Source organism: Erithacus rubecula, assembly GCF_903797595.1.
Source record: "Erithacus rubecula genome assembly, chromosome: 27".
Taxonomy (NCBI): domain Eukaryota; kingdom Metazoa; phylum Chordata; class Aves; order Passeriformes; family Muscicapidae; genus Erithacus; species Erithacus rubecula.
The window spans coordinates 533389-546324 of NC_136679.1; the positions used below are offsets into that span (position 1 = coordinate 533389).

At 50.0% G+C, this 12936-nt stretch overlaps 2 protein-coding genes across 10 annotated transcripts in view; one reads left to right on the forward strand and one right to left on the reverse strand.

The window, feature by feature from the left end:
* The window catches only part of MAP3K3 (mitogen-activated protein kinase kinase kinase 3), a 108223-nt gene that overhangs the window by 35664 nt on the left and 59623 nt on the right, over positions 1–12936 (reverse strand). The gene's annotated exons all lie outside the window — the stretch shown is intronic.
* STRADA (STE20 related adaptor alpha) lies at positions 219–12548 on the forward strand. 9 transcript variants are annotated; one of them, XM_079327587.1, is made up of 13 exons: positions 219–327; positions 2120–2198; positions 3334–3391; positions 4288–4316; positions 7394–7496; positions 7941–8062; positions 8182–8290; positions 8405–8528; positions 9184–9355; positions 9738–9842; positions 9928–10157; positions 10789–10831; positions 11167–12548. In XM_079327587.1, the coding sequence occupies exons 2-13, from the start codon at positions 2163–2165 to the stop codon at positions 11317–11319; spliced, it is 1284 nt and encodes a 427-aa protein (XP_079183713.1). In that variant the 5' UTR covers positions 219–327; positions 2120–2162; the 3' UTR covers positions 11320–12548. The 9 variants fall into 9 exon arrangements, with proteins under 9 accessions (XP_079183713.1, XP_079183720.1, XP_079183719.1 ...); XM_079327589.1 differs by having other exon boundaries at positions 220–327; positions 2120–2174; XM_079327590.1 differs by having other exon boundaries at positions 225–246; positions 2120–2174.

Below are 12936 nucleotides of genomic sequence, written 5' to 3' on the forward strand. Positions count from 1 at the left end.
TTTTAAAGCGAGGGGACCGAAACTGGACACAGCACGTGCGCTGTGGCCTGAGCAGCGCCGGGGGACAATCCCTGCCGTGCCCCTGAGGGCCATTGAGCCAACATGGCGCCCGCTCCTTCCCCGCCGCTCGCGGCCGTGACGTCACAAGAGCGCGCCCGCTCATAACGTGTCGGCGCAATAACGTCACACGAGCGCGTCCGCTCGGTACGAGGCGGTGCGTGACGTCACGCGCAGCGTCTTCCGCCGGTGAACGGCGCAGCCTGAGGGGTCCGTGAGGGGCCCGGGGGACGGAGCGGAGCGGGGACAGCGCGGGGCGGCCCCGCACGGGTGAGGGGCCCGGGGGAACGGAGCGGGGCGGCCCCGCACGGGTGAGGGGCCCGGGGGAACGGAGCGGGGCGGCCCCGCACGGGTGAGGGGCCCGGGGGGACGGAGCGGGGCGGCCCCGCGCGGGTGAGGGGCCCTGAGGGTGTTCGGCGGAGTCGCTGCTTTAGCCGGGCTCCGGGCAGTTCTTGCCGGGGTTACCGCTCTCCTGGGGCGGTCCCGGCACTGTCCCGGGACTGCCGGGCCCGGCGGAAGTTGCCGGGTGCCGGTGCTCGGTGCTGCCGGTGCTCGGCGCTGCCGGTGCTCGGTGGGTGCCGGTGGTGCTGCCGGTGCTCGGCGCTGCCGGTGCTCGGCGCTGCCGGTGCTCGGTGGGTGCCGGTGCTGGGTGCTGCCGGTGCTCGGTGCTGCCGGTGCTCGGCGCTGCCGGTGCTCGGTGGGTGCCGGTGCTGGGTGCTGCCGGTGCTCGGTGCTGCCGGTGCTCGGTGCTGCCGGTGCTCGGTGGGTGTCGGTGGGTGCCGGTGCTCGGCGCTGCCGGTGCTCGGCGCTGCCGGTGCTCGGTGCTGCCGGTGCTCGGTGCTGCCGGTGCTCGGTGCTGCCGGTGCTCGGTGGGTGCCGGTGGTGCTGCCGGTGCTCGGCGCTGCCGGTGCTCGGCGCTGCCGGTGCTCGGCGCTGCCGGTGCTCGGTGGGTGCCGGTGCTCGGTGCTGCCGGTGCTCGGTGCTGCCGGTGCTCGGTGGGTGCCGGTGCTCGGCGCTGCCGGTGCTCGGTGCTGCCGGTGCTCGGTGGGTGCCGGTGGGTGCCGGTGCTCGGTGGGTGCCGGTGCTCGGCGCTGCCGGTGCTCGGTGCTGCCGGTGCTCGGTGGGTGCCGGTGCTCGGTGGGTGCCGGTGGTGCTGCCGGTGCTTGGTGGGTGCCGGTGCTCGGTGGGTGCCGGTGCTCGGTGGGTGCCGGTGCTCGGTGCTGCCGGTGCTCGGTGGGTGCCGGTGCTCGGTGGGTGCCGGTGCTCGGTGGCGCTGCCGGTGCTCGGTGGCGCTGCCGGTGCTCGGTGCTGCCGGTGCTCGGTGCTGCCGGTGCTCGGTGGGTGCCGGTGCTCGGTGCTGCCGGTGCTCGGTGGGTGCCGGTGCTCGGTGGGTGCCGGTGCTCGGTGCTGCCGGTGCTCGGTGGGTGCCGGTGCTCGGTGGGTGCCGGTGCTCGGTGGGTGCCGGTGCTCGGTGGCGCTGCCGGTGCTCGGTGGCGCTGCCGGTGCTCGGTGGCGCTGCCGGTGCTCGGTGCTGCCGGTGCTCGGTGGGTGCCGGTGCTCGGTGCGTGCCGGTGCTCGGTGGCGCTGCCGGTGCTCGGCGCTGCCGGTGCTCGGTGCTGCCGGTGGCGCTGCCGGTGCTCGGTGCTGCCGGTGCTCGGTGCTGCCGGTGCTGCCGGTGCTCGGTGGTGTCGGTGGTGCCGGTGCTCGGTGGGTGCCGGTGGTGCTGCCGGTGCTCGGTGGGTGCCGGTGCTCGGTGCTGCCGGTGGCGCTGCCGGTGCTCGGTGGGTGCCGGTGCTCGGTGGGTGCCGGTGCTCGGCGCTGCCGGTGCTCGGCGCTGCCGGTGCTCGGTGCTGCCGGTGGCGCTGCCGGTGCTCGGTGGGTGCCGGTGCTCGGCGCTGCCGGTGCTCGGTGGGTGCCGGTGCTCGGTGGGTGCCGGTGCTCGGTGCTGCCGGTGCTCGGTGGGTGCCGGTGCTCGGTGCTGCCGGTGCTCGGTGCTGCCGGTGGCGCTGCCGGTGCTCGGCGCTGCCGGTGGCGCTGAGCGGTGGCCGCCCTGTCCCCGCAGGTGTCCGCCCTTTGTGCTGCCGGTGTCCCACAGCGGCGGATCCATGTCTTTCCTTGTAAGTAAACCCGAGCGCATTAGGGTGAGTGTTGAAGATCTTCAGCTTCGCTCGCGTCTCGGTAGAAGCAGCGGCGCGGCCGGGCCTGGAGAGCACCAGCAGGGACGGGACAAGGGATGGCACATTGACTGTGGGATACACTACAAACCCTGCAAAAACCTTCATTCGCATACACCTGTGTCTCCTCGGGCTGTGCTGCAGAGGGGCTGCAATGGGCTTTGCAGGCATGAAAAAGGACCATAATGCTGGTTATTTACAGGGGTTCTTTAAGAAGTAGCCTCCTCACCTCTGTCACAATTTGTGGGGTTTTTTCCCTTCACTTTGCTCGCAAAGCTAAATAAAACAGCTTTGTTTAATTCCTCTAAATGAGGAAGTTTCCTGCAGCAGCAGCAGAACCACTTCTAATGCTTTCAGATGATATTCTTACATTCGGGTTTTGATGAGTTTTATCATCACCTAAAGGCTCATTGGTGCTTTCTAGGACCGGCTTCCCGTGCACTGAACATCACCTGTTTATTAATTATTTTTCTAAGTAGCAAATTCTACCGTGGGAGTGTTTGTGATCGATTTAACTTCATGATCCACACTCCAAAAGCTTAAAATCTCCTGTTCTGTTATATCCTATGTGTGTATATAATTTGAACTGCAGTATTAGTGGTGGAAACACTCCTCTGCACAACTTAATGCTTGCTGTGAATTTCAAACATGAGTTCTGGAAGAGAGCAGCAGCTTTAGGATATTTATGTTCTAATTTTGCATTCATTCAATAGATGTATAACCAGATATTGCATCTTTGTAACTAGTGAAAGCCTTTTTTATAAAGCTATTACACCTAAAAATCCAACTTTTATTTGCCTGTGTGGCATGCTGATTATCTTTGCTATATGTGCATGTATAAAAACCTGTTTGAATGGTTTAAAATGGTGTTAACTTTATTGCAAGTGCATGTTGATTTGGAATAACAGCATAATAATAATAATAATCCCAGACTAACTGTGTGGTTTCTGGGTGCAAGGATTAGGATGTCACTGGGGATGCAGCAAATCAGTTCCAGACCACAGTAGAATCTTTGGAGTTTAGTTTTTCTTGTGGGGAAGGGGAAACAAACCTTTCCTGTAGATGGAATAACTGACTGTGTGGAGGATTTTTGTCTTTTCAGCGGTGGGTGTCTGAGAAGTTCATTGTTGAGGGGTTAAGAGAGTTCGAGCTGTTTGGAGGTGAGTTTTCCTCTTGTTTAACCACCTTGCTAGAAATGTTGTGTTTTAGCTGCCAAGCTTGGGCATTTGGGAGCAAAGATGTATCTTATCACTGAAAGAGATGGTTACATCTCATTGTAAATCCAGGTATTCAAACTGCCTGAGCCCAGAAATTCAATGTGGAATTGTCCAAGACCTTGCAAGTTATTTGGAAATCGTGTCCATGTTGATAACAGTTACAAATTAGCTCTGTATTGCTTAGCATAACCACAGTTTTTTCATATGCAAAAGATGGGTTTGGGGTTTAGGAAGGTTAATTCCAGTTTTCTGAGTTGGGATGGATTTTGAAGCTGTTGATGTCTCCCCAGGAGCAGGAGCTGATGGGTTTGTGCTCTGCTTCTGCATCACAAAGTTGCCCACTAGGATGCAGAATTCCTGATCAGTGACATGGAAAATAACCAGAACACAGGAAATATGTCTAGATTCTGAGCTTCTAGGTGGAGTAAAGGAATTGTTATTACTTTGAAAAACATTAGCTAGTTTCTTCTGTATTTAAGAGTAATCTTTGAATGTGTTTATAATCATAGAATTGCTTGGGTTGGAAGGGACCTTTAAAGATCACTGAGTCCACCCCCACCCCCCCTGCAATAAGCAGGGACATGACAGAAGGTTAATATTTAGCTACAGTAAAAAAAAAATTGTCACTTTACATTTATGTCAAATATACAAACTATGTGACTCTCTTTGATCCTGCAACATTAGTGTTGCTATTTTGTGTGCAAATTAAATATCTTTGTATAAAACAAAAGCTCATCTATATTTGATATCAGAAAAGGTAATTTGCTTAGTTTTCCAACTATATTTTAATGGGTATCTGTTGAACACAACATGGTGAACAATTAATTTCTTTACTCCAGAGCAGCCTCCGGGTGACTCTCGGAGAAAAGTAAGTGACTTGTGCAGGCTGTGGTGCTGTGGTTCATTGCATGGAGATTATTCCTTGTGGAAGTTTGATTTTTTTCTTTTTATCTTAGTTATATATCTCATCTCTGTATTTACCTCTATAAGTGTGGAAACAGGTTTCACCCTGGAGTGGAGATTTTGGTGTATGGTTTTTCAAACCATTTGTGATAATTCAAAAAATTTAAACTTAAATCTCTTGGATTTCTGTTTGTTTGTCATTCTCCTGCCTCCAGCCCCTCAAGGGTCTCTTTTTGGGGTGATTTAGTTCTGATCCTTCTGAGAAGGAAGGAAGAGTTTAGTTTTATGGAATTTCTGAAGAGCATTTGTTCTGCAGGTCTTGATTGCTCATTGTCTGATTCATAATGAGCATGTAACACATTAAATATCACAATTTATAGCAGAGTATCTTAATCTGAATGATTCCTCACCTCCACAACACAGGTGTGCAGGTGTTTCTCTAGTTTAGGCTAATTACAAAAATTAAAAAAATTAAGTGTGATTCGACTATAAAATCATGGGCATTGTGTCAGTTCAAGCTACTTATAATTGATTTTTGTGTCAGTGTCTGTAATTTACTGGCACAAACAAAGCTCAAAATAGGAGATGTATTTGGAGTCTTTTGTAGAGAACTGAGTAAATTCACACCTTTTTTAAAACTGCTGAGTGTTAGACATACTTGGCTGGAAGTAAATTGAGATTAGCATCTGTTTTGGTTTTTTCCAAGGGTTTTCTCTGGGTTTAGATATTTATGCTGATTCTCATTTTGATCTTTTTACATCTAAATAAAAGCCTGCTTTTTTTCCACCAGGGCTGTAGAAAAAAGTACATAATTTGGGGAGGAGGGTGGGAGGGAAATTTTTGTTCGTTGTGCTGAAGTGAGAGAGGGAGTGAGGAGGTGGAGGGGGAGACAGCAGAACAAAACTGATCTGCCCTCTTTCTAACTCAGTGAATGTCATTTGGCAAATGCAGATCCTTGCAAGCATCACATCACTGATTGTGTTCTAGCATTTACAACAGTAGTTGCCTTTCAAAGATTAATTTCCTTTAAATCAGTCTCCAATTAGACTGGACTCCCAAGCCAAAAGCCAGCTGTAAATGAATGTCATGCCATAAAACTGGTCATATGTGACTTCATTTTGCAGCTGCCCTTGACCATACACCAGAAATTGTCCTGTGTGAAACCACTCAGGAGCTTTTTTGCAGTATCTCATAAATGACATTTCAGTTTAACTTTATTTTTTAAGCTATTGTATGATATTGATAAATTTCTGGTCAAGCTCCTTTTGCATTAACTCTGTTATGGGTCACATGAGGAGAGGTGAGTGCAGGCCTCATGCTGGAAGACTTTTCAATAGGGAATTCACAGCATTTTCCCATTACTGCACAGCCTACACCATTAATAAGATTGAATTAATTTAATTCTTTGCATCTGTTTTGTTGGCCTGTGCTCTCCCTGGAGTGGACTGACTTTAACAAAGCAAACCACTTCCATGTTGCTCAGTGTCTCACCAGCTGTCACTGCTCCATCACTGCTTCCATCTCCTGCTGCTGCCTGTTTGCTGCAGAGGTTTCTGTCTGTGTGTCTGTCCTGCCACTCTTGCTGTTGGCACAACTCTGTGAAGTTGTGAAAGAAGTAATGAGTGACACAGCTGAGATCAGAATGGAGCCTTTAGCAGGAATTTGAAACCCTGAGTGGAAAGTTGCTGCCTGTTCTGAGCCAAGGAACAGCCCTGTAGTGTTCACTGAAAGAAAAGGTCTGGGAATGCTCCTCCCAAGGGTTTTAGCTGTGCTGGAGTGGGACTGAGTTGTTTGAGCTGAAATTATACCACAAATCTTAATGTTTGCCTTCTCCCTTAATGGAAAATACACCTGTTTTAAAGGTAGGCAGTGTGCTGTTGAAAGGCAGTTGAAGAGGTGGAACATGTGTGGCTCTGATTTCCTCCCAAAGTACACTTGGGCACCCAGAGGTAATTGACAGTCAACTCCTGGCTGTGCTCTGCACTGCATTTACCCTGGGCTCAGGGTAGAACAGCAAGTTCCTTGTTTTTCAGCTGTCACTGGTTGTTCTCATCTTTCAGTGATGGAAATAAAAAACTGAGTCTGCTGTCATGGTAGGAAAAGGGACAAATCTTTTCTGCTTCATGTACCACAAGAAAGGTCTGATAAAGGGCATTTGCAGTTGATGAAGAATGAGGTGGAAAAATTGAGCTGGTGTTCCAAATGCCAGGAGGAGTTAATGTGCTGGAAATTTGAGATAACTAAGAATGGTTTTAGACATAGAATAAATTTTAATCCCTGTTAAGACACCCTCCTTGTGACTTTGGGCATTTGAAGGAGTTGGAAGGTATAAAAGAACTTGAAAGAACATTGAAGTTTCTCATCTGCAAAATCCTGCAGGGGAAGATTTCAGTGTATGTAAATAAGGCAGAAAGCTTTATGTCAGATGGAGTGAGGGGAAGCTGACAGGTTTGGGAATGCTGCTTCCCTGGCTGGTGGGGGGGTGCTTCCCCCCACTTTTTTTTTTTTTTTTCTTTTGAAGAAACATTTTTCCTTTACAGTTTTTGCTTTCATTTGGAGCTTCTTTCATGCGTGTCTGATTTTCTCCATCACTTGTACCATTCAGCTAAGCAGCTTCAGGCCTACCCTGGGTGAGCAGCTGAGAACCAGGAGCAGGCAGGGTTCCAGTGCAGAGAGGGCTGGAACAGCTTCCCTGTGCCTCTGGCCAGGCTGCAGCATGGTGGGACTCAGGAGTGCAGTTCTGAGAGAAAGGCAGTTACTGCAAAGCAGAGGTTAGGCTGTCCTGGGGAATCAGAATTGGCTTTATCCAAATATTCCTGAATAAATTCTCGCTTACAGGGATTAACATCTCCTTGTTACACATTTTGTAACACAGATGTCTGGACCTTCTGAAATGAGGCATCTCCTGAATTTCAATTGATAACAGCAGTTAAATCCTTCTGTATTCCTGTTATTTTGAAGTGTATGAAAATATGAGGTGCAGGTGATTTTTCCAGCAGCTGATCTTTATTTCCTTTGACCTGACTTCATTTTTTCCCTCAGACAAATGAGGCGAGCTCCGAGTCGATAGCTGCTTCCCCTAAAAGGGACACCATGAGCACCTTCCTGCCAGACAGCAGCTGCTATGAGTTACTCACTATCATAGGTAATTCTGGAGGCTGGAAGATTAGAGTCTGCTTTGTAAAGAAAGGAATTTCTGCACATTTGTTGTCCTTTTCTTGATTGGTTCCTTATTTTTTATATTGGATGTCTGCATCTTTGATTTTAAGATAATTTGGATAAAAAATGAGGTGCCAGTCCTAAAGGTTTTCACCTGGGAGGGGCATGTGGTGGGTCTATGAGCAGTACAGTCTAACCACTGTTTCTGCCTCAGTCCTGAATTTGATAGGCAGGATAATTCTGGCTAGGAGGATTCCTCTCAGTGGGATACATGCCAAAGAAGGTGATATCTGATGGAACAATTACTCTTTTACAAGGCCAGAAGTAGTTTGAGTGAGTGAGGGTAAAGGTTATTGAGGGGAAGGGGGCTGGAGGAGTTCCTCTCAGTGCTCCAGAAGCTCTGCTAAAGCTTCAGTGCTTTCTCTTTCAGGCAGAGGCTTTGAAGACTTGATGGTTGTGAACCTGGCCAGGTATAAACCCACAGGAGAGTATGTCACAGTCAGAAGAGTCAACTTGGAGGCCTGCACAAATGAAATGGTCACATTCTTGCAGGTAACACCACTCATCATGCAAGCTTGGAAGAGGACAGACAGCAGCAAGAGCAGGGCCTGTCAATACTGCAGTCATGTTTCTGCAGTTACTAAATTTAATCAAAATGTCTTTTGTTTCAGGGGGAACTTCATGTTTCCAAGCTCTTCAACCACCCTAACATTGTGCCATACAAAGCAACTTTCATAGCTGACAATGAGCTGTGGGTAGTGACTTCTTTCATGGCCTATGGTGAGTGGAGAGGGGGAACCTTTTTCAGACCCTCACATTCTGTGAAATGAAATTGAAGAGCTGAAGTGTCCTTGGGGGTTTTGTTCTGACAGCTGGTGTTTTGTTTCTTTCTAGGTTCTGCAAAAGATTTAATCTGTACCCATTTTACAGATGGGATGACTGAACTGGCCATTGCTTACATTCTCCAAGGTGTCTTGAAAGCTCTTGACTACATCCACCATATGGGCTATGTACATAGGTATTGAAAAATACATTGATCATTTTCCTTCTGGTGGAAGTTCTTGGGAATAATATTCAGAGTAGAGCAGAGGGTGAATCAGGAGTCACAGAACACGTGAAGTTTTGCATTTGCTGTTAGAGCAAATCAGTTGGATACTCATGGGAAGTGACATCAGTGATTTTATCAAGCTGCATAAAAGTGTCATTGTGGAGCAAACTTATCCCACTGTGTATCTAAAATCACAGTGCATAACATTTCATCTTGCAGTTCTCCTTGCCACAGAAACATTCTTTGGGGACTTGGCAAAGGGGATGAATAGAATCCTGTTAATTGATTTTTGCCCAGCATCCAAAGATGTTAGGAGTCTCAGCCCCCTGGCAGGAAGCTGATGAGGTATTGCCCTGTGCATTGAGCTGTTGGTGCAGGCCAGGGAGCCTGACTGTTTTCCCTTTCCCCAGGAGTGTGAAAGCCAGCCACATCCTGATCTTTCCCTTTCCCCAGGAGTGTGAAAGCCAGCCACATCCTGATCTTTCCCTTTCCCCAGGAGTGTGAAAGCCAGCCACATCCTGATCTTTCCCTTTCCCCAGGAGTGTGAAAGCCAGCCACATCCTGATCTTTCCCTTTCCCCAGGAGTGTGAAAGCCAGCCACATCCTGATCTTTCCCTTTCCCCAGGAGTGTGAAAGCCAGCCACATCCTGATCTCAGTGGATGGGAAGGTGTATCTCTCTGGCCTGCGCAGTAACCTGAGCATGATCAACCACGGGCAGCGACTCAAAGTTGTGCATGACTTCCCCAAGTACAGCATCAAAGTGCTGCCTTGGCTCAGCCCTGAGGTTTTGCAGCAGGTGTGTTTAAAAGAAATCACTTGTGTTTAGTGAAGTGTTGTATCTGTATAATTTTGTGTGCTCCTAGGGCAAGTTGAAGGGGTGTAGGGTGGGAGACATGAGAGAACCTCCAGAGCTGCTTTCTAGTGAAATGTTATATCAGATGCAAGGTACCCGGGGCAGATGCCATCCCTACAGCCTGGCTGATTGCTGTTACATAAATGTTGCCATTAACTGTGTGTTTTAACAAACCAGAAAACCCTCACCACAACAAACCTGTCTGTCTGTGTCTGTGCTGTTTCTGTTATGTCTGGGTTTGTTGACTTGCAGTTGAAGCACAGGTATTGCCCATTCAGTGACATCCAAGTCCCTGAAGCCGATTTTCTTTTTCCTTTTCCTGTAGAATCTGCAGGGTTATGATGCAAAGTCTGACATTTACAGCGTGGGGATAACAGCCTGTGAGCTGGCAAATGGACACGTCCCATTTAAAGACATGCCTTCTACTCAGGTAAGGTTTGCACCTGAGGGGTGTCCTGCCTGCACCAGCTGTGCCTGATGTCACCTGTGCCCCCTGGTGTCCCCCGCTCCTCCAGATGCTGTTGGAGAAGCTGAATGGAACTGTTCCCTGCCTGCTGGACACCACCACCATCCCCGCTGACGAGCTGACCATGCGGACGCCGCGCTGCAGCGTGGGGGAGAGCGCGGCCCCGGGCAGCGCGCGCGCCGCCAACGGCGAGCCCGCCCTGCACCCCTACCTGCGCACCTTCTCCTCCTCCTTCCACAGCTTCGTGGAGCAGTGCCTGCAGAGGAACCCCGACTTCAGGTACAGCCAGGGCACAGCTGCTCTGCCCCCTGCTGCTCTGGGGCCGGGTGACCTGTGGGAGTTGGCAGCAATGATTTGGAGGTGTGGTGCAGTGGGGATGTGCCCCATCGGCTGAGGAGAGCAGTGTTAGCACTTTGAGCCCCTCCTGTACGAGAGCCTGAGGAATTCCTTTGCCTTCCTTGGGGGATGAGTGGTGCTGCATGTGAAAAAAATACCTTGTGTTTCTGGCCCCTGTGAGACTGTGTTTACCCATCACTGCCAATGGCTGCTGCTCAGCCAGCAGAGAGCAATGATGGGAAGTGATCAAAGCTGCATTTTTCTTTGAAGTGAGGGCCTGTAGCCATGACAGACACCTCAGGGCTGCCCCACTGCTCAGGCACTGTCCTTGGCCACATGTAAGGGCTGCAAGTATGTAACTTCAAGGTTAGAAGGAGGTTGAACTCATTGCATAAAATATTACATGATTGTAAATGCCTAATAAGCACTGCTACTGCTGAAAAAAAGGAGATACCCAATAGCTGAGAAATGGGAGAGGCAGGAAGGACCCTGCTCTTATCTTATTCCCTGTACCTGACTTCAAGCACTGACTCATTTTCTTGTGTCTTTCCCTCATTCTACCTCCCTTCCTCAGGCCAAGTGCAGGCACTCTGCTCAGTCACCCCTTTTTTAAGCAGGTAAGGAACTAATTTATCTCCAGGTAAAGCACAGTGCTGTGAGGGTGGGGAGTTGAATTCCTGTGATTGGGAAGATGGAATCAGTTTTTGACTATTTGTAGTGCAGTATGGTGATGGTCACATCCTCTGGGGAGGTGCTTGGGCTGTTCTGCATCTAGGAGAAGTTTTAAATCTGCCTGTCCTGGGAGCCACAAGAGCTCTTCCCCTGCAGGCTGCTGAGTTGTGGGGCAGGGCAGTTGTGAGCCTGTGCTCAGGGAGACCCAAGGGTGCCCTGTGTGTGGTGCCTGTTTGGGGTGCAGAGCTGTGCCCTGCTGTGCTCCTTGTGTCCCGTGCAGATCAAGCGCCGCGCGTCCGAGGCACTCCCTGAGCTGCTGCGCCCCGTCACCCCCATCACCAACTTGGAAGGGACACTGCCCCAGGACCCCAGTGGCATTTTTGGGCTGGTATCAAATCTGGAGCAGCTGGATGTGGATGACTGGGAATTCTAGAAAAACAGGGACTACACTGAGGAGCTTTCTGGACATTGTAATTTATTGGTCCTGTTCATAAAAGCTGATGAATGTTACACACAGAAGAGTTTACAGGTCCTTGGGAAGGAACTTCAACTGCCTGTTTACCTAAGAGGTAGCCTGGATACAAATGGACAGACCTGAGCTGGAAAAGATCAACCCAAGGAGCTGTGGAGTATTCCAGGAGGTGCCTGGAGCCCCATTCTTCCAGCTGAGCACTGGTAGAGCACTCAAGGGGGCTGAGTGAGTCTGTGTAGTTATGGTCTCTATTTATGTGTTCCTAAAAATCACTGGCTTCCTCACAGTTGAGGCTGCACGTCCCTGCCCTCTTTGGTTCTTTCTCTTTTAAGGGTGCCTTAGAGTTGAGGGGAGGTGGGCAGCTTTTAGTTTTGGGCATTTTCTTAGGACTAGTCATGTTCTGAAACAGTGTTGTCACAGGGCAAGTTCTAATGAGGGAAAAAGGGGATTATATTCTTAGTTACTGCTTTGTGATGGCAAATGGGAGATCAAAGACAAGCTGATGCCATTCCAGGCACTCCTGCAGCTCTGGGCTTTTGAAGACTTCTCACTGGATGCTGAGCACTCTGAACTCCAGGTCAGACAGGGCCTTCCAGCCTCCCCTTCCTGGGCCACCAGAGCAGAGTGGATGCCTGTACACTGTACCAGCTTTTTTATCCCCTTCCAGCTGAACTTCATGTGAGCTGGGCTGGTTTCACAGCATGAAACACTCTTACCTGCCTGTTCTCAGTGTCTTACCCTGGCACAGAGGAAAAGTAAATTGATTTCCATGCTGATCCTCTTGCTCACAACTCCTGCAAGAACTGAACTTTAACCTTTCCATTGTCTTTGCTGTTCTGCCTTCCCTCACTGGCTGACAGGTAGAAGCTGCTCACGTGGCTCCCTCTGATTCATGGCTGTGTGACTCTCCCCTGCTGCTGTGGCAGCTCTCCCCCATTCTGTGGTGTTTGGTTTTTTTGGAGGTGTATTTAAGGCTTTTAGTTTGACTCTTTTTCCAAGGACCATGGGTGCTGGAGTTCATCTGTTCTTTACTGAAGCACTGAGAATCCTTGTGTAGGTGCAGTTGATGGCAGTAGTGGTGCTGGCAACAGGTCCTTCTTGTGTTCATAAACTGTACTTGAACCCAGAGAAAGTTTGTTACTCTAGTTTTTTTCCAAAAGAAATAAAATATTTCTGAAGTTGTTTTTTAAGTCTGCTGTTTGTACAGGATGATGGAGTGCATCACAGAGAGACAGGCTGGCTCTGCATGCTTGATTTTACCTCCTCAGTTCTACTTTTCCCCCTAGGGTCAGGTCTGGCTCCTGATTTAATCTTGCTGTTAGTAAGAAGATATTAATTTCCTGGCTGGTTATGAAGTCTTACAAGCAGGGCTGATTGAAGAGGTGTGTGTAGCACACAGAGTTCTAGGAGCCAAGGCAGGAGGAAATAAATGCCCAGTACCTGCAGTGCTCCAGCCTTCTCTCCCATGAATTAGCATTGTTAGGGGGAAGGATGAACTTAATGCAAGCTCCTGTTTCTCATCCCTGCCCATGCCTGCAGCTTGCTCCATGCTCAAAGATTAGGGTTTAAATTAACTTT

What these genes read in the sequence shown, in the direction of transcription:
- STRADA (XM_079327587.1), top strand. Translation starts at nt 2,163, where the DNA reads ATGTCTTTCCTTGTAAGTAAACCCGAGCGCATTAGG. An exon ending in CGGGTGACTCTCGGAGAAAA is followed by an intron (nt 4,317 to 7,393) that starts GTAAGTGACTTG and finishes TTTTTCCCTCAG; the next exon opens with ACAAATGAGGCGAGCTCCGA. An exon ending in GACTTCTTTCATGGCCTATG is followed by an intron (nt 8,291 to 8,404) that starts GTGAGTGGAGAG and finishes GTTTCTTTCTAG; the next exon opens with GTTCTGCAAAAGATTTAATC.